We start from the raw sequence: 18,010 nt of genomic DNA, 5'->3' as shown, positions 1-18,010 counted from the left end.
TCACTGTGTTTGGGAATACTTCTAGGAATTTGCGAGCACTTCATTCATAACTGTCTCTGGCCTCACATCCGTTTTCAGCTCTCTTCACCGTCAGGAGCCTGTGCTTCTGGGAGCTTCCCTTCCAGGTGCAGAGTCAGTACCCTCAGTCTTCCCCAGAGGGGTAACCCCAGTGAGTGCCAAGTTAATGCTATGAATCTTGGGGGACCAGGAATTATGTACAGTCCTTTTAAGACAGCCACCTCTAACAAATCATGCGAAATGAGAGGACAAGGTATGGCTTGTTAAAAGCTCCCGATGATGAGACCAAGAGAATAACCTGGCAGCCCTAATGGAAAAAAATCCTAATTAATTTTTCTATTGAGTATCAGGCCAGTTTATTACAGAGATTCCCAGAGGCCAAAGAGATACGGGCTCCCGCTAGAATTCTGACATGACCACTAGGTCTACCCTAGGTGGGTGCAGCTCGTTGCTAAGACTAATAACAAATTACTCTGCTTACTATAATTTGTCATAGTTCATGTATCGTTTGCTACATGCAAAGAAAACTAAAGAACCAATTATGACAACCTGGAGTTTTTGCCTGCACTGTTCTCATTTGCGGTAAAAATTACATTTTCACAAGCTATGAGGGAAACTCTTAACCACAGCGCTAATACGATTTTGTGAAAGCATGTTTCTTCTTTTTCCAGTTTCCATTTGATACCCTGATCCCTGATGGAAAAAGAATAACGTGGGACAGTCGGAAGGGCTTTATAATATCAAATGCAACATACAGAGAAATAGGGCTTCTGACCTGTGAAACAACACTCAACGGACATGAGTACAAGACAAACTATCTCACGCTTCGACAAAGTAAGTGACGTTCCGAAAGCATGAGCATAAGCCAGGATGCTCAAGGGTTTATCTGCTTAATGAAACGTTGATTTTTTTAAAAAATGTGACTTCTTCTGCTTGCAGCCAACACAATCACAGACGTCCAAATAAGCACGCCAAGTCCAGTCAGGTTACTTAGAGGTCATGCTCTCACCCTCAACTGCACGGCCACCACTCCCTTGAACACAAGAGTTCAGATGACCTGGAGTTACCCTGGGGAAGTGAGTGACCTACTTTTCTATTTCTTCTATAGGACAGTATTTAGTTTTAGCAAGTGAAATGCTAAACTGAGTTTTTGAAGTGGGAAAAAGCAGAACATTCTGACGCCTCTGGCAGTTCAAGTCAATAAAGAAGCTTTGGGTTTGGTTTGGGTGCTTCCCTTGCCTGACATCTCATGAGTGTGATATGCAGAGATACGGTCTTTTGATGTCTGGAGGTTTTGTTTTGAAGTGTATAGGCTGGTATTTCTATTGCATGATTCTGGGTGGAAAAAGGGGATTGTTTCATCCTTGGAAATGATTCTCTAGGATTTAGAGATGAGAGAGAAATTTATCACTACATGCCAGGCAGGGACTATCTTTTGTAAAAACAACAACAAAAAGTTGTCGTCAGCGCATTAATTTAAGAGACTGGCAGACAGGCAGGCACCTGATTGGAGCATGTTTGGAAAAGATAATACAACCCAGCCATCCACTATTCCACTTGTTAAGTGACAAAGGAGCAATTCTGTCCTTGAGAAAAATGAGAAGAATGAAGGCTGAGTTGGGTTCCCATTCAAATTAAACATCCTTGCAAATAGTCATTGTTTTAAAAAACGTATAGGCAGGGAATCTCTGATAAACTGTTAAGAAACATCTGACAGTGGTTCCAGCCCCATTTCTTGTATGTCTGTATGATTCATGTGGCATATCCCAGGTAAATAACTTGTTACGTCATTCAGATGGCCCAATCACGAAGTTAGCTTATGATTAAATTATGTATGTATAATTAAGATTAATGCATCAGTCCTGAGCTTTTTTTTTTTTTTTTAATTGAGGTATAGTTGATTTACAATGTTATCCTAGTTTCAGGTGTACAACATAGTGATTCAAAATTTTTCTAGATTATACTCTATTTACAGGTATTAGAAAATATTGGGCTATATTCCCTGTACTGTACACTATATACATTTCTTGCTATGAAAACAGAATAACTTAGCAACAAAACGGTACCACAAGTGCCCTGTAGGGACACATTGACTCATCAGTCATAAGGTATTTTCTAGAAAATGGTATTGTTTCATTGAAATTAAAATGCTGCGACTTGTAGTAATATATTCTGGGTTTTGATGGAAATCATCTACTCTTAATACATGGCAAGAGGGAAGAAACGTGTACCCTGTCAGTGTTGCTGCTTTAAGTGAGAGTATGGTAATACATCTGCTGAATGCCCGTAACCTTCGAAAATGGTGCTGTCCAGTGGAACTTGCTGTGATGCAAGTGGTCGGAAACGCTAACCACTAGCCACCTATGCCTAATAGCACGTGGAATGTGGCTTGCGGGACTAAGGAGCCGAATTTTAAATTTTGTTTCAGTTAATTTAAATAGCCGCCTGTGGCTGCTGGACGGTGCTGTGATGACCTTGCTCTGAAACCCAGGGGCAGTCTTAGGGTACCAAGGCAGAAACCATACCAATGTTACTCGAACTCGAGAAAGGAAAGTCTTCTCAAAGGGAGAAGGGAGAAGTAATACCGACATGAACAGAGTTGCCGAAGGTCCCTCAGTCTTTCGTGTAGGGCACAGAGTCTCTGATTTTTGATTGCAATGATCGACGTCTTCTCTGTGGTCACTGCCGAGAATGGAGAAAATGGCGTAACATGTGTCTGTTCCAACAGGGCAATAAAAGGACAGGTGGGTAGAATTTATCCAGCATGGCACACAGGAGAGCTAAGTTCAAGACCCAGAGATTAGTTTGGCCAGCTTCCAAAGTCTTTTTCCATGCCTCCTCAAAGGGACGGACTGAGAGGAGGAAATAACATATTATGTGTTATAAAATGCAATGCTTAAAAAAAAAAAAAAAAAGAGAAAGAAAAGAAAGGAAGGAACAATGAAAGGAAAAGGCACTGTGACCTCATCTTCGCAAAGCCAGGAGTGGGTCATTGTGGCCAGTTGATACCGCTGAGCCTGAGGCCTGCAAACATGGGACAGCACCCCACCCCGCCCCCCAGACTGCTGGCTAAACTTGTCAGTGGCTTTGCAGGCCCCCAGACCCATTTAGTGGTATTTAGCAGATATTGGCAAGCCTTGCTCAAATAGGGAAGTAATGAAACTAGGATCATTACGCCTTAATAGGTGTAGCCAGGATTCGTAATCTTTCCCTTCATTTCTAAAAGGAAGCAAAAGAAAACTCACGTGGTGATTTATTAAGAGAAAGCCTGTGATTAATCCAGATACTAATCATGGCCCGAGTCTGTGTGTGATACCACTGCCTAGAGAACGGGTTCCTGGTTAGAGAGGTAGGTGCTAGAGGGAAGCGTTAGATTTGTACTCAGAAGACCCAAGTTCCCAGGCTACACTGGCCAGTGTTTCTGATGCTTCAATTTCTTCGTCTACAATAAGGGCAGTAACCCTGCCAGTCTCCCTGGCTTGTGAGCAACTGTTGAGATATTGTGTGTGAAAGTCGATTTGAGGAAAAGGAAGTGCTGAGTCAGTGCTGCCACGGCACGTGTTGGAAACACATCGAGACAGAGATGTCGGTTCTGAGCATCTCGCTCTGGATGGGTTTGCCTCTTAGTGTAAAATATTAATCTTAGGAATCATCTGAGAAATGCTGTAACTCTAAGCGCAGTCAATGACTCCTTCTACATTTGTTACACGTTTTCTTTCTAGGTAAATAAGAGAGCCTCTATAAGGCAACGAATTGACCGTCGCAATTCCCGTAACAATGTATTCTACAGCATTCTTTTTATTGACAAAGTGCAGAACAAAGACAAAGGACTTTACATTTGTCATGTGAAAAGCGGCCCGTCATTGAAATCTGTTAACACCTCAGTGCATATATATGGTAAGCAACCCATGCTCTGCTTTCTAATCATTGCAGAAATTGGAGGGTTCTATAAAAAAAAAAAAAAAAGTAAATTTTCTTTTGGCCAAGAGGTACACTGTCATGAACAAATACAACTTTGTCCCCCTCCGCCCCCTGCCAAAGAGCAAATCACATTAAGTGTTCTTTAAATGTAATACTTTTGCACTGGCTAGAGAATCTTTTCCTTACAAATGTATTGTGGCTCATAAGTCAGATATTAGAATCTATATGAAATTCTTTATTTAGTGTTGCGTATAAACAAAACAGAAAAATACAGTCCGTTTTACCTTCATTTTCTGGAAGAAATTTCTCAGGCACTACTGATTTAGAGAAAAATATGCTGTGATAAATTATTTAGAATTGATGCTCTTTTATCTCTGGTTTTCTGCTCATGAAATCCTAATAGTTTTGCTTAGTTCCAGTAGGCAAATTCTGTAAAGAAAATACTTCAACCTCTTTAGAATCTTTAGTAAACCTTATTTATTTCGACCACTGAAAAGAAAAACTTGTAAGGAGCAGAAACTAGGGGACCGTTCTATCAACGGCCTTTGATATTCTTTTGACTTTCTCCAGTTGATGTCTTATATCAAATTAGTTATTTTAGAAGGGCGTGGAACAGCCTTCTCCCATGGTATTCACATTGGCCGGGTAGATTTTTAGAAGTATCTTTATACTTTTTGTTTCAATATAGGTGTTTAAGGTGTTTTACTTCTGTTGCCCTGCCACTGGGTTTTTATATCCCTGGGACCATTTGATTTTGCAAGTATTAAACCAGTTAGAGTACTTTTAAGTGATTTTATTCACTGATCAGTATCTGGGCTCACCGATGGCCTTGATCATAATGCAGCTCTACTTATTCATTGGTTGCACCCTCCTCGAATGAGGCAGCGAGTTGGCATTTTCTTTCGTTTACATAAATGTAGTCTTTTCTAATGGATTTATCACTTCTCCTTTCGAAGATAAAGCGTTCATCACAGTGAAACCTCGACAGCAGCAGGTGTTTGAGACTGTAGCTGGCACGCGGTCTTATCGGCTCTCTGTGAAAGTGAAGGCGTTTCCCTCGCCAGAAGTTGTATGGTAGGATCACACTTATGTTCTTAGCAGCTTAAGATATGCTTTGTCAGTAGGAAGATGCAGGAGCCCAGTGACTTGAATTCCTGAAAAGAAAAAAAAAAATCAAGATAAGCTTCCCAGACAGCAGTGAAGAACTAAGAACTGGGCTGATTTCTGGGCTGGGAGGGGAGTAGGTGGGAAGGGCTGGAGGGGAAGGAAAATAATGTAAATAACAGCATGGAGCAAGGGATTCGTTTTCTGAGCGCTCATTTCAGTTTAGTCGTTCACTCCCTGCGACTAAATTTGTGCCTCTCTAAACCTTCCTATGATGTCAACGTCCTCTGAATGGAATAATGTTGAGCAACGATTAGGAAGCATCTCTAGTGTGTGTGTAACATGCTCTATTAACCCTGAAGAAGTGGGCCCTTGTGATGAGGATAATAATTCGCTTCTTATCGGAAAATAATTCTTTGAGATACAGCTGGGCTGAAAGTTCCAGTCTTGTTTTAAAATTAAACAAACATTAATAGAGACAAGACTTATTCAGTGGCAGGGATGCACTCATGGCCCTACTTGAACTAATTAAGGGTTTTTTGGCTCGAAGTCTGCAAATTCAGAAACTCTTTAAGCGGTCTTTTTTAATGCGAGCCCAATACCTGCTGTAAAACAATGTAATCTGTTGATAATCTGCAATCATTTTGTTAAATCATTTTGAAACGCCAGGATCTTTGGCTCAAGCCACCACATTCTAAACAAAGAGTATAGTACAAAACTGATTAGGAAAACAAGCCGTATGATACAGAATCTCAGCCGTAGCTTGTTTTGCTTGCAGTATCATATGGCTGTAGCATTTGTTTTCAGTTTCCTCAAATCGTTAATAGGGAATTAAAGAGAAAATGAGACTTTGTGCTATGCCCCTTCATGCCGTCGCAGTAGAAAGGAGATTTTTTTGTTTGTTTCATAGGAAATTTACTATTAAACTTTTTAGATATTATGAATGTACATTATTCCTGAATAGGAATTGAATCGCTCTGGAAAGTACATTCCCTCTTTCAGTATCTGAGAGTATCCCCAGCTGTTCAACACTGCTAATTTCTTCAGTAGCTAAGTAGCAAGGACCTAAAACAAACCAAAAATATCAACCCATTTTTGAAAATACTGACTTGTTTAGAGGAAATAATTTCAAGGATACTAAAATGGGATTTGTCATCACAAAATAGAGCATAGGCATTTTACCTGCTTTGGAACTGAGACCCACTAGTAATGGGAATTTGTTTGCATGACTATATAATACATGCATGACTATGAACCAATGCCATTCCTAATATTCCAGCTTTATGCAGAACACAGTGAATTCCTACTAACAGATGGAAAATGCCCATTGAAAGAACTGTCATTTAATGAAATCATAGAATTTTACAGTAAAAGAGATCTTTGAGAAACTCGGAGAAACTGAGGCTGAAATGGATAAGTTCAAGGCACACAGTGGCAGAGCCAGGGCAAGACTTCCAGCCTGACTCTCGGTTCTGTATGCAACTGCGTGGTATCTAGGCATTAAGTCTGTCTCTGCAGTTTAAAAAAATTCTTTTTGAGTTTATACCTTTTGTTTGTGAGTTCTTTGCCTTCACTTTTCTTCCCCAGGGGAAAGAACCTTGATAATCTTGGTTTCACTCTAGCTTATGAAAAGGGCAACTGGTGTGACCATTTATATAACTAATAAGAACTCCACATGAGGCCACAATAGGAAAATCTATTTTTATTTTTATCTGGAGAAGTGATCTAGTGGATCTGACTCACAATGACCCTTGTATTGCTGATGGAGCCTCATGGAGAGCTCTGAAACACATGTCAGATGGAATCAGCCTGTGCTTCTGGGTTATACTTAAGTCACAGTGGTGACCAGCGTCCGTGTGGGCACATTAAACCGTCACTTGTCTTTCTTTCGGCTTACTTCTTTCCTCTTTGCCAATCAACATGAAGTGTTTCCCAGTCTAAAAATCCCACTGGGCTTTACTAAAAAGTCAGTGTCTTAATGTTTTAAATGAATATTGAGGATCCAAGGCTCAAGATGTCTAAACTGGATCTCACATCCTTAAATGGCAACGTTAAGGTGATATTGGAGAGGCAACGTGAAATGACTTACTGATTGTGCCCTTAACCACAGGTTAAAAGATGGGTTACCAGCCACTGAGAAATCTGCCCGCTATTTGGTTCGTGGCTATTCGTTAATCATCAAAGATGTTACTGCCGAAGATGCAGGGGATTACACAATCTTGCTGGGCCTAAAGCAGTCAAATGTGTTCAGAAACCTCACTGCCACTCTAATTGTCAATGGTAAGTTCACTGTTCAGACTTTTGGTTCTGGTGGGGGTGAAATTCGTGAAAATTTGTGTCAAAAGTCAGTATAACAAAGAAAGCAAAATTTTTTAAAAATCGTTTTAAAAACCACTTATTCCCCATCCCAACTATTTCATGGTTGCTTGTTTTCTTCCATAAGCAATATGATTTTTTTTTTTATCATTGTGGTCGGAATGTACATACTCTTTTCAGTTGGCATTATAATGACAAATCCGAGGGTTCTGTCCATTTGTGCTTCCCTGACAGCAAAACCAGCGAGAATGTGGTCCTTCGCTGTGGTCCAGGAGGGAGTCATGAGAACAGCTCTTGACCTCTGTCCTGTTTTCTCCTTTCAGTGAAACCCCAGATTTATGAAAAGGCTGTATCATCATTTCCAGACCCAACTCTCTACCCACTGGGCAGCAGACAAATCCTGACTTGCACCATTTACGGTATCCCTCAACCTACCATCACGTGGTTCTGGCATCCCTGTAACCATAATCATTCCAAAGCAAGGTAGGGACAGTTCGTTTCTTGAGTAACTTTCGAATACTTTTTGACACCTGGACTCAAGGGTCTTATGGGAGCTGGCAGATGGCACGTGCGGTCCACTGGGGGCAAAGGCTTTCCCTGCCTTGGGAAAAGGTAGGCAATATATCTACTGTTCTTCCTTACCCATGTCTAACCGTTTCATAATTTTTCTCTCTAGCTTACAGTTTAAGGCTAGGAGCACAGGGACAGAAATGAAGGTCACCCTGTGAGCCATTCTTTGGAACTCAGGTTGGAACTCGCATCACTTGCTTTCCAACCGAGAGCACCCAGACTTCGGCTCCAGCACTGCATCAGTTACACTGGTCTCCCCATTTCCCACTCTGTAAGCACCGAGTATGACATCAGATCTTCCCACCGCTGAAGATCATTACCTTTCCTAGGCTCTGAGCATGCTCCTTCATCTGTCGGAAACGTGCTCCCATGCATTTTCTGCTTCCTAAGAGGTCCTCCTATATCTTTCCGGGCTCAACGATGCTGTCACCTTCCCTACCCTCCAGACTTTCTCATTCAGACCCCCTTCTCCCTCCTCAGCATGAACAGCACTTTGCTGACACCACTGTCACATCACAAGGTGTGCACACACTTGTCTTTTCTCTAAGCTATGAGCTGATTCAGCACCTCTCTGTCTTTAGGGGCTGGCACCGTGTCTGGCACACACAGATGCTCAGGGTGTATCTGCTGAATGAATTCAGCCCTGCCCTTGGTTAACTGTGCAGTGTTTCCTTGCTTCCTGTTGATGACCGAGCCCTGTTTGTTGTTTTCCATTACTGTTTAGTCTAGAGGATTGATACTGATGATAGTTCACGGGAGCAAATTTGAAGGACAGGAATAGAATTGATAGGTGCAACTATCAATCTATCTTACTATCAAGTAAGATAGTATTGAGACTGCTCAAGAATTATCATTAGGCCAAATATTTTCTTTATTGCTTTTAATTCCACTAGCAGAGTGGTTGGGAGAATTGCAGTTTTTTTTAAAAAATTAGCTTGATAAAAAAGAAATAACGACGTAATTCTGGCATAAACAGAAGAGGCTATTTGGTTTTCTAGATTCTTCCTGCAATTTCAACTTGTCTTCATCTTGTGTTTTAGTATTTTAAGGCATATCATTCTGATCGTGAAAGGTACTGGTAAGTTATGGAATTCCTGAGAAGTAGCTGTTTCCACACATCTGATTTCTCATCTGAGTGAATCATTTGCTAAGAACATGCGTATGTTCTCTTTACCATTGTGATCATTCAACCCCAAAGAAAGTGAGATCTACTGAGATTTTATATTATCTATTTTGCTGATTTGGAGATGGACATCCATATTTATGGACTTGTCCCTTTAAGTATTTGTGCTAACCTAACTTACAAATAAATTTAAAATAACTAACTTAAGCTGTTAGGTTTGGATAAAGGTATAGAGATGAATTTTTATGGAATAACAGCCTTTTTAAGATATTCTTAATTTTTGTTTTGACAATAGCAAATCTAAAATTTCAGTTCTGTTTAGGATTAGAGCTAGTAAATATGAGAAAATAACAATTATGAGTGATAGAACATAATATTATAAAGTTAGATTTGAATAATGCTAATAAAATATGGTTTGGGGAATGAGGTCAGCTGGAGCGAAACTTTGTAAACGTTACCTCTCTCCTTCTGATTTCTTTGTGGTGTATGGGATCATTCTCCAATGTTACAGAGTAAGCTTGCTGAGGCGTGGAAAGATATCGTATTCCTCTTGGAATTCTCTCAAAATTCAGAGCAGTACCTTACCTCTTCAGTAAATATTTGTTGGCCATTTGACTTATTCTCTTAATGTTAAAGGCATTCTTTCTTTTTCTTTCTTTTTTAACCAATCACAAGACAGATCAGAAATGAAAGCTTTAACTCTTTCAGTGATGATTCAAATTGTTGCTTGAAATTATCTGCAGGAAATGTGCATATCCCTAAGAAGCTCTCATTTTTAAAGTCAGTAGACTGAGTAGCTTACCTGTGTCAGGTCCAGATTTGATGCTTGGTGGTTAAATCAGTACATTTAACGTAGAAATATTTTCAGAAAGCTATATGGGACCTTTGTGCACTAGAAAGCAAATAGGAGAATTCGATTTTACCCTGCAGAGAGATAAAAGCTCAAACTGACAGGTAAATGAAGCCCTCTTTTACTACTAAAATTTTTCAGATATGTCTTTATATAAATCTATTTTATATACTTAATTTCAGTTGCAGACAGGAATTTTAGTGACATTTGAATAAGGGATGTTCTATTCCATGAATTTTTAAAATCTTACTTATTCTGGGTTACATAGTACACATTTGCAGAGTGGTATCTATGCATCATTGTCCAAAGAGATTAGGTGATTAATATATACACATTACTCTTGAATAGGCAGAATAATTCTTGGTATTTAAATTTGAGGCTCTAGTTAAGGGATATATCTATATAAGGACCACAACCAAAGCATTAGTTTTGAGGTTAGAAGGTATATGTTTTCAGTAGCTCAAAATTATTAATTGGTTTAATATGGCCCACTGGTTAATGGGTCTAAAGTAAAGAAGTTCAGACTTAAATTGTATAGTTTTCCAGAGTCCAATAAATATATTTCTTTAAAACGATCAGAACAACTACTCAACTAGTTCATCTTTGTGGGTATTAAGAGCCATAAATAAATTTAACAGAAATTTCCTCCTTTTTCAAAAAGATTTCAGCAGCTTACCACATTTTCAAACATTGTGGTTTCTGATTCACCTAGAATTTGTTCTCATAAAACATTAAGACTAAGGGTGGGGGAGGGGTGGTTACTTTTAAACTCATGTACATAATGAGCTGAGGGGAAATACAGCAGAATCTTTCCCCCCTTTTACTTTTCTGCAGATATGGGTGGTAAAGTAGTAGAAGTAGACTATTTCTTTTGAATTTTTAAAAACACTAAAATAAGTTATTAACACCGAATGAGGGATTTTTCTCACGCTTAGCAGCTGGCAGGGACTCCTTAAATAGATTGTCCTAAACTTGCCCCATGTCAGCCTGAACATAAACCCAGGGAGCACACAGAAGGGTGGTGAACTTACAGTACCTTTCACATGTGTGTAGCTTACAGCTTCTGTTCATATGAAATAGAGGTAATTCCATATACTTCAAAGAGAGAATCTGAGGATCCAGTGAGGCAATGTATTTGGGAAAGGTACAGAGTGCCATGGACCTAATGCAAGGTTGTAATTATTACTAGCATTAGGGTAAATGTCTCTCAATAAGGCTCTGAAACTTTTAAGGAACTTGAAAAGAATTTTGTGCCTACTGTAGACCTAGTTTCACAACAGTGAGAATGTTTACCTAATATTTCTGAGAAGTGAACACAAACTGTGGAAAGTAAAATGTAATTTTGCCATGCTTTAGAAATAGAAATCTCTAGTAGGTCTGGGTTATAGAATTGAGGAAAATAGATTTTATGATTTTTCAGAAGAAGAAAAAAGAAAACGGCCATGTAGATGAGCTAGGCAAAAGTGAGAATAAGCTCAAGTGTATAAAGGGAGAATAAAGTGACTCCCCAGTTGGGTGGCCAGCCCCATTCATTTGTTTCCTGTCATAGGAGGAAGTGGTTCTGACCTGTGGGTTGGCCGAGGCTGGGATGGGGCAGAGCAGGATGTGAGAGAGCTGACCCCTGCTCGGAGAGCCCACGCTAGACTTCTAGAACTTCACCTCCCCCGCTGGATTTTGAAGAACTAAGTAGGACTACTAACCGCCCACGCAGTGAGCTGGTCTTGATCTCATGGTCCTTGTTAAGCTTTGCCACAGTGCTGGTCCAGTCTCACAGGAAGTATTATTCGGATAAGGTTGCCCACTCAACGGAGGATGGTCTGTAAAGGAACAAGGAACAATATTAGACTCTTTGGAAGGGGCCCCTCTTTAGGAAATGGAAGGGATGGATTTGCGGAGCCCAGGAGGAATGGGGAAAGAGCAGTCTGGTTCTTTTCTATAAGGAGGTTTAAGGCCGGCAGCCTTTAATGATGGCAGTTTGGGTTTTAGAACAGACATTCTTTAGATCACAGGCTATTTTATTTCCCTCTCCCCATCTAACCATCACAAATTATCATTTCCAGGTCATAAATAACACTGATAGAGTTGCATATATCATCATTCTTTTTTTTTTTTTAATATAAATTTATTTATTTATTTTTGGCTGTGTTGGGTCTTCGTTGCTGCGTGCGGGCTTTTCTCTAGTTGCGGCGAGCGGGGGCTACTCTTCGTTGCGGTGTGCGGGCCTCTCATTGCGGTGGCTTCTCTTGTTGCGGAGCACGGGCTCTAGGGACGTGGGCTTCAGTAGTTGTGGCTCGCGGGCTCTAGAGCGCAGGCTCAGTAGTTGTGGTGCACGGGCTTAGTTGCTCCACAGCATGTGGGATCTTCCTGGACCAGGGCTCGAACCCGTGTCCCCTGCATTGGCAGGCAGATTCTTAACCACTGTGCCACCAGGGAAGTCCCTATATCATCGTTCTTTAATGGAAAAAATGTTAGGTATATTAGATTCTTTGTGAAAGTCTCATTTCCTTCATCCACTATCTGTGATGACCAATAAAAATATGTAGAGAGAAATCTCTGCTACTTCTCCCGTGTTGACATTGCCCACATCTTACAATGCATTTCGCACATGGTCAGTATTCAGTCTAAATATACTGTCAACCATCTATTATCACACAGATATTGACTGGGCACCAACCATGTGCAAAACAAAAGATACATAGCATTTGTGTTTAGAATTTATGTTTAATTATGTAAAGTCAGATCTATTTGGTGATTACTTATCCTCTCTATATACAGACCTGCAGGATCTCTCTTCCACCGTCTCGGGGATAGAGACCTGGGAATCAAGGAAATGGGTTCTATTCTTGGCCCAGTCCCTGACTTCTGTGTGACCTTGGCCAGTTATTTAATCTGGGCTTCAATTTCCCCTTCTGTGAATGGTAACTGCCGTGCTTCCCCTTTCCTATAATACCCACCGAGTAACGAGTGAAGTGAGAAATTCACTTAAAATTACGTCTTCGTTCAAAAAAGCTTGAAATAATTTCCTAGTTGTTGCACACTTATTTTCCTTCTGCTTCTTACAAATTATAAAGCCATTGGACCTGAGGATTAACTCTGAAGATCAGGGCCAGATTAACAGAAAAAAAAAAAAAACAACTTATGAAAATAGAATGGTCATAAGAAAAGTCTTACTTGTAATTATGTATTTCGTGGTCCAGATTTGACTCAGTAATGTCAATGATCACCCAGTAAGAAAAAAAATGCAGCAGCTCCTCCACCACTGGTGTCAACCCCTATTTTCCTCAGTGTCAACCTGATGACCTCTGTCAGTTTCGGTCCAGCCCATACAGACCAAGGCATTATCATTCTTTGCCCAGTAAGCCCTAAAACTTTGCTTGCTTCACTTGGTGTTTTGCCAATGTACCCCTTCAGAATGCAAAAAACTGTAGTTGGATTCTCAACTCATGGAAGGTGGAGGGGCTAGCATATTCTTTCTTAGCTACTTTCTTAGCTAAAATTGTGGGTTTGCTAAGAAAAGCCTAATAGACATCCATGGAATCTCAAGGACCTGCTTCCAAAACTCTATAAAGTAAATCAGATTTTGGAGTCTCAAATAATTATGTGTTTAGACGTTTGATAGAAAATAATATTCCCTGTAACAACACTGTAAATCAACTATACTTCAGTCAAAAAAGAAAAAGAAAGGAAAGAGAGAAAATAACATTCCCTGCCTCACAATTTGATTCCCCATTTCTGGAACACTCTTCATTTGCTCAGCATGAGTGTTCCGTGAGGAGTCTAGAAAAAGTAGACCACTCCAGGACTAAGTGTGCTTAGGGGGTTTTGTGGGGGAGGGGTGGCAGGGGGTGGCCTACAAAATAAGGGAGGACAGAGGCATCTAGGAACTCTCAGAAGTTGCCTAATTGCATTTCTCTATTGTTTACGTCACCAAATTGGCAAAGAAAGGAAGGCCTGAATCATTAGGGATGTGTTAGGTCTAGATCATTTGGGGGAAACACAGTTTTGTGCATCAGTGGGTATGTAAAATTAACAGGGCAAAAACAAAACAATTGCTAATGGTAGTTAATGAGAAATGTATTCAAGGACCCAAATTTCATTGACTACCAGCGTGAATGTCTATTCTTTCTATGCTGAAACAGTTTTGTATTGGATTTTCTGTCTACAAAACGAAAGTCTTACCAATTTAAGCGTTGAAAAAGTCAACATCTCCTGGGGGCTAGATGTAGGTCAGTGTCTGAGGGAAGCTGTAATTTAAGCAGACCTCCTCTTTTGGAAATATGACCACAGTCTGCACGTTTTAATATTTAGCTCGCTCCTTTTAAGTGTACGTACAATTTGTACCCACGTCTCGTGCGTGTGTGGGTATGCAGAATCAAAGCAGGCAGGCTCCAGAGGATTTTAACTTGCCACACGCAAAACCCTGAATCCAAACGGGGACTTTGGAGACGACCACTTCCCCCCAAGCCCACTTGAGCAGGACTTTTGAGCTTAAACAAACAACGGAGTAAATCTGGCCATCTCCGGGAAGCTTTCATCACAAGCCAAAAGTGACCGCTCGCTTGCTAATGGGAAACGTCTTGCGTTCTGTTATATAATTACGAGATGAGGAAGTGCTTGCCACCCCATGTGAGTGCTCTGACAACAGCCCTTATTAAGAGTTCATGCAAAGACCTGAGAACAGAGAGTGAGCTCGTTTGCCAGATGCCTCTTTGCCACTTTTCTACACTCTGCGAGATTTTTTTCCTCTTTTCCCACTCTTCGTAGGAATACAGGGAGTCCGATGAATAATTGTCTCTAATTAACTGTCTCCTGTAATTCCTATCAAACGTTTCATTATGTGCTTAAATTAAACCAAAAGACTGAATCATAGGAAGTCCATGCTGGGTGGTTTTTAGAGGGATCTTTTGAGCAAAGTTCAGTGTAGTTTTCCAGGATTAGGAGGACCAGAAGGCAGTGACACACAATTTGGGAAGATTGGCAGAACCTCTCCTACTGTCTTGGGCCCATATTCACAGATTTTAAAAATTGAAGGGGCATTCTCATGACTGAATCTAGAAACTCCTGTCCTGACATAAGATCCTTAGTCATACGTAAATAGAAGAAATCACTCGTAAAACATGCACCTATCCTTGGAAAGCTGCATTTTAGTTATATCTCTATTGTCTTGGGAGACTGTTTCTTGAAATATGGACCTTAGTCTGTGGTTTATCATGTAACTTCACTGCCCTTTTAGGGGAAAAAGCAGAACCTGGTGGATCTGAGTAGAAGGAAGGGTGTGATGGATTTAGACTCTGGCCCAGGTAGTGCTTTATAATGAGCTTCAATACTTGCTTCTTCATACCTTCTCTAGAAGCCTCATGGGATGTTTTGTCACCTTGAGTGCAGTTGACTACTTCATGATGATAGCTGTAAGAGACTTCATCAACCAGCCCTTTCTAGTGCCAAAGTTGCGCCCATCCCTTTCCACGTTATCCCTAATCTGGGCAGCAATTCTACATCATGGCCATAATTTCCCCATAAGGAAACTGAAGCTCAGAAAGTTATTTCTCAGGTGTTTTCAGATCGTGGAGTAAAAGAGGCCAAGTAGGTTGGCATTTCAGAAGGTTACTATTCATTGGTGACCCATGGGACTCCTCAAGTGGATCGCCGTGGGCTCCCAGAGAAAGGAACCGAAATCCCCGAGGGGACAGGGTTAGGAGATTACTGGCCTCACTTCTTGGGTTTACTGTTGTCCCCAGTGATCACAGAGTCCACCGGTTGAGTTAGAGTTGAACTGGGGCTGGAGAAGCAGGTTAGCGGCAGTTGGGGGAATTTGACCCCCATAGTACAGTCTCTTCGGGAACCAGGGAGGATAAGCTGGTTCAGGCCCCAAACCTGCAGGTGGGAGTAGACCCTCCAAGGGGGTAGAAACCCCAAGGGGAGGAGCGAGCCTAAATAGGACCATCCTCAGGAGGACAGCAAGTCAAACAGTTAATTTGGCGCTTTTCCTGTGGCCACTTTCCTCTCTGTGACTTTCCCACCACGCAGGCGTTTTTGATCTCTTGCAGGGAAGTCCCATTGCCTCTCATTCATCGTTCAGGATTAATTTTCTGGGTCAGGATGCAGCAAGCACTCAGCCCTCCGGGGGCCTCACAGAGCTCATGGAAGACTGATGAAAGGAGATGAAGGAGAAAGAGGGAGAGCTTACAGCTGATGAGCGCGTGAAACGGGCACACGGAGGCTGCAAACGTCAGCCTCAGCGTGGCTGGATCTAGTCACTCTGAACGATTCATTCGCTTAGAATTTAAGACATTTTAAATATCGTATGATATCGCGGAATCTAAAAAATATCATACAAATGAACTTGTTTGCAAAACAGAAATAGAGTCACAGATGTAGAAAACAAACTTATGGCTACCAGGGGGGAAAGGGGGGAGGAAGGATAAATTGGGAGATTAGGATTGACATGTACACACTACTATATATAAAATAGATAACTAATAAGGACCTACTGTATAGCACAGGGAACTCTACTCCATACTCTGTAATGACCTGTATGGGAAAGGAATCTATAAAAGACTGAATGTATGCATATGTATAACCGATTCACTTTGCTGTACAGCAGAAACTAACACAACACTGTAAATCAACTATACTCCAATAAACATTTTTAAAAGAGTTTAAGACATTTTAGAGATTAAAAAAAAGCTTGTTTTAGAGACAAGAAACTGAGGCTCAAAAGATAATTATCCCTCACCTCACAGCTAGATAATGGCAAGCCCAGGACTAGACCCAAGTCTTGGAGCTCTGTCTGTTTATTATTCCTGTTTATTCTTATTTCCACCATGACATTGTATAGAGTCCCCATGGGAAATGCTTATAATCTGGTTGAATAAGCGAACCAACATGGTTTCAGTGGATGGCAGATGGTGAGCACTGCAGTAAAGAGGGAGCACCGTGGGGAGGGAAGATCTGGGTCCTAAAGGTGATGGGAAGGTACTGGGAGGTCAGATGGAAAGGGGGAGGGGTAGATGTGATAGAGGGACACGGGGATAGGATAGTTGAGGAGTGGAAGAGGAGATGCTTGGAGAGTCATTGGCTGGCTCACTGGGATGAGGGAAAATCAAAACCAAATCTGGAAAGGGCAGTTCGGACCTGATGTGGACTTTCTTGAATGGGGGCTAAATAATTTGCCAGCCAGCCCTTCTGCTTGAGCTCGCCTTCCCTGGCCAGTGCCCTGGTACCCTGCTCTCTGGTTACCAGGGCACCCCCCCCCCCCGCCACATTGCGCTTACAGCGTGACGGACTTGTACAGACTCGGGGGTGGGGCTCCTCCTCCTGTCCTCGGCCCGTGTCATGTGCACGGTAGCTCCGAAGCTCACCTTCCAGGTCTGAAGGTCAAAGGCTCAGGTTTTCACTCAGGCCTTTTAAAAAGTCGTACAGCCGCTTATTATCCCATTTTTCTTAGGCCTTTCATGTTCCATATGCCTTGTCCTCATCACTGAAAACCATGTGAGGTGATCACGGATTGCTACCTCATTGAGAAATCCTCTTTTGTGAGTGTGAAAAAGTCTTTGGATAAGTAAGGTGAGGAAAATGAAAATGGGTGTTTAGAAGCTACTTAGCACCAAACAGAAGGTTATGGCCAATTTAGAAGACTGCAGGGCCTGGGGTTTCTATTTTTATTTTCCTTAGAGCTGAAACTTATTAAGCACCTGTCTACAGGATAAGTGCTTAATCTGTGCTTTAGATGTATCATCTCATTTAATTCTTACAGAACTTCTACGACGCTGGGGACTATGGTTACTACCATTTCCTAGATGAGGCACAGAGAGTTCCAAAGACCTTGTTAGGAACAAGTCCGTCACGCTATAAGCGCAGTGGGTGGAGGGGGGGCCCTGGTAACCAGAGAGCAGGGTAGCGGGGCACTGGCCAGGGAAGGCGAGCTCAAGCAGGACTGACTGGCAAATTATTTAGCCCCCATTCGAGAAATTCCACGTCAGGTCTGAACCGCCCTTTCCAGATTTGGTTTTGATTTTCCCTCATCCCAGTGAGCCAGCTAATGACTCTCCAAGCATGTCACCACCCAGCACTTCATCTGTCACTATGAGGCTTGGCGTTGTAACAAC

The 18,010-nt window shown here is 41.4% G+C and overlaps 1 protein-coding gene across 2 annotated transcripts in view; it reads left to right on the top strand.

Moving 5' to 3' along the window:
* FLT1 (fms related receptor tyrosine kinase 1) overlaps positions 1-18,010 on the top strand; it is a 171,623-nt gene that overhangs the window by 54,046 nt on the left and 99,567 nt on the right. For both annotated transcript variants that reach the window (XM_036831571.1, XM_036831572.1), the window contains exons 5-10: positions 690-852; positions 958-1,094; positions 3,741-3,915; positions 4,896-5,013; positions 7,154-7,323; positions 7,683-7,842. In XM_036831571.1, the coding sequence (XP_036687466.1) occupies positions 690-852; positions 958-1,094; positions 3,741-3,915; positions 4,896-5,013; positions 7,154-7,323; positions 7,683-7,842 (923 nt within the window). The remainder of the gene's footprint in view (positions 1-689; positions 853-957; positions 1,095-3,740; positions 3,916-4,895; positions 5,014-7,153; positions 7,324-7,682; positions 7,843-18,010) is intronic.

This window comes from Balaenoptera musculus, chromosome 18 (genome assembly GCF_009873245.2).
Source record: "Balaenoptera musculus isolate JJ_BM4_2016_0621 chromosome 18, mBalMus1.pri.v3, whole genome shotgun sequence".
NCBI classification, from domain to species: Eukaryota; Metazoa; Chordata; class Mammalia; order Artiodactyla; family Balaenopteridae; genus Balaenoptera; species Balaenoptera musculus.
The sequence above is the reverse complement of the archived record's forward strand: the minus strand, read 5'-3'. Positions and strand labels throughout refer to the sequence as shown.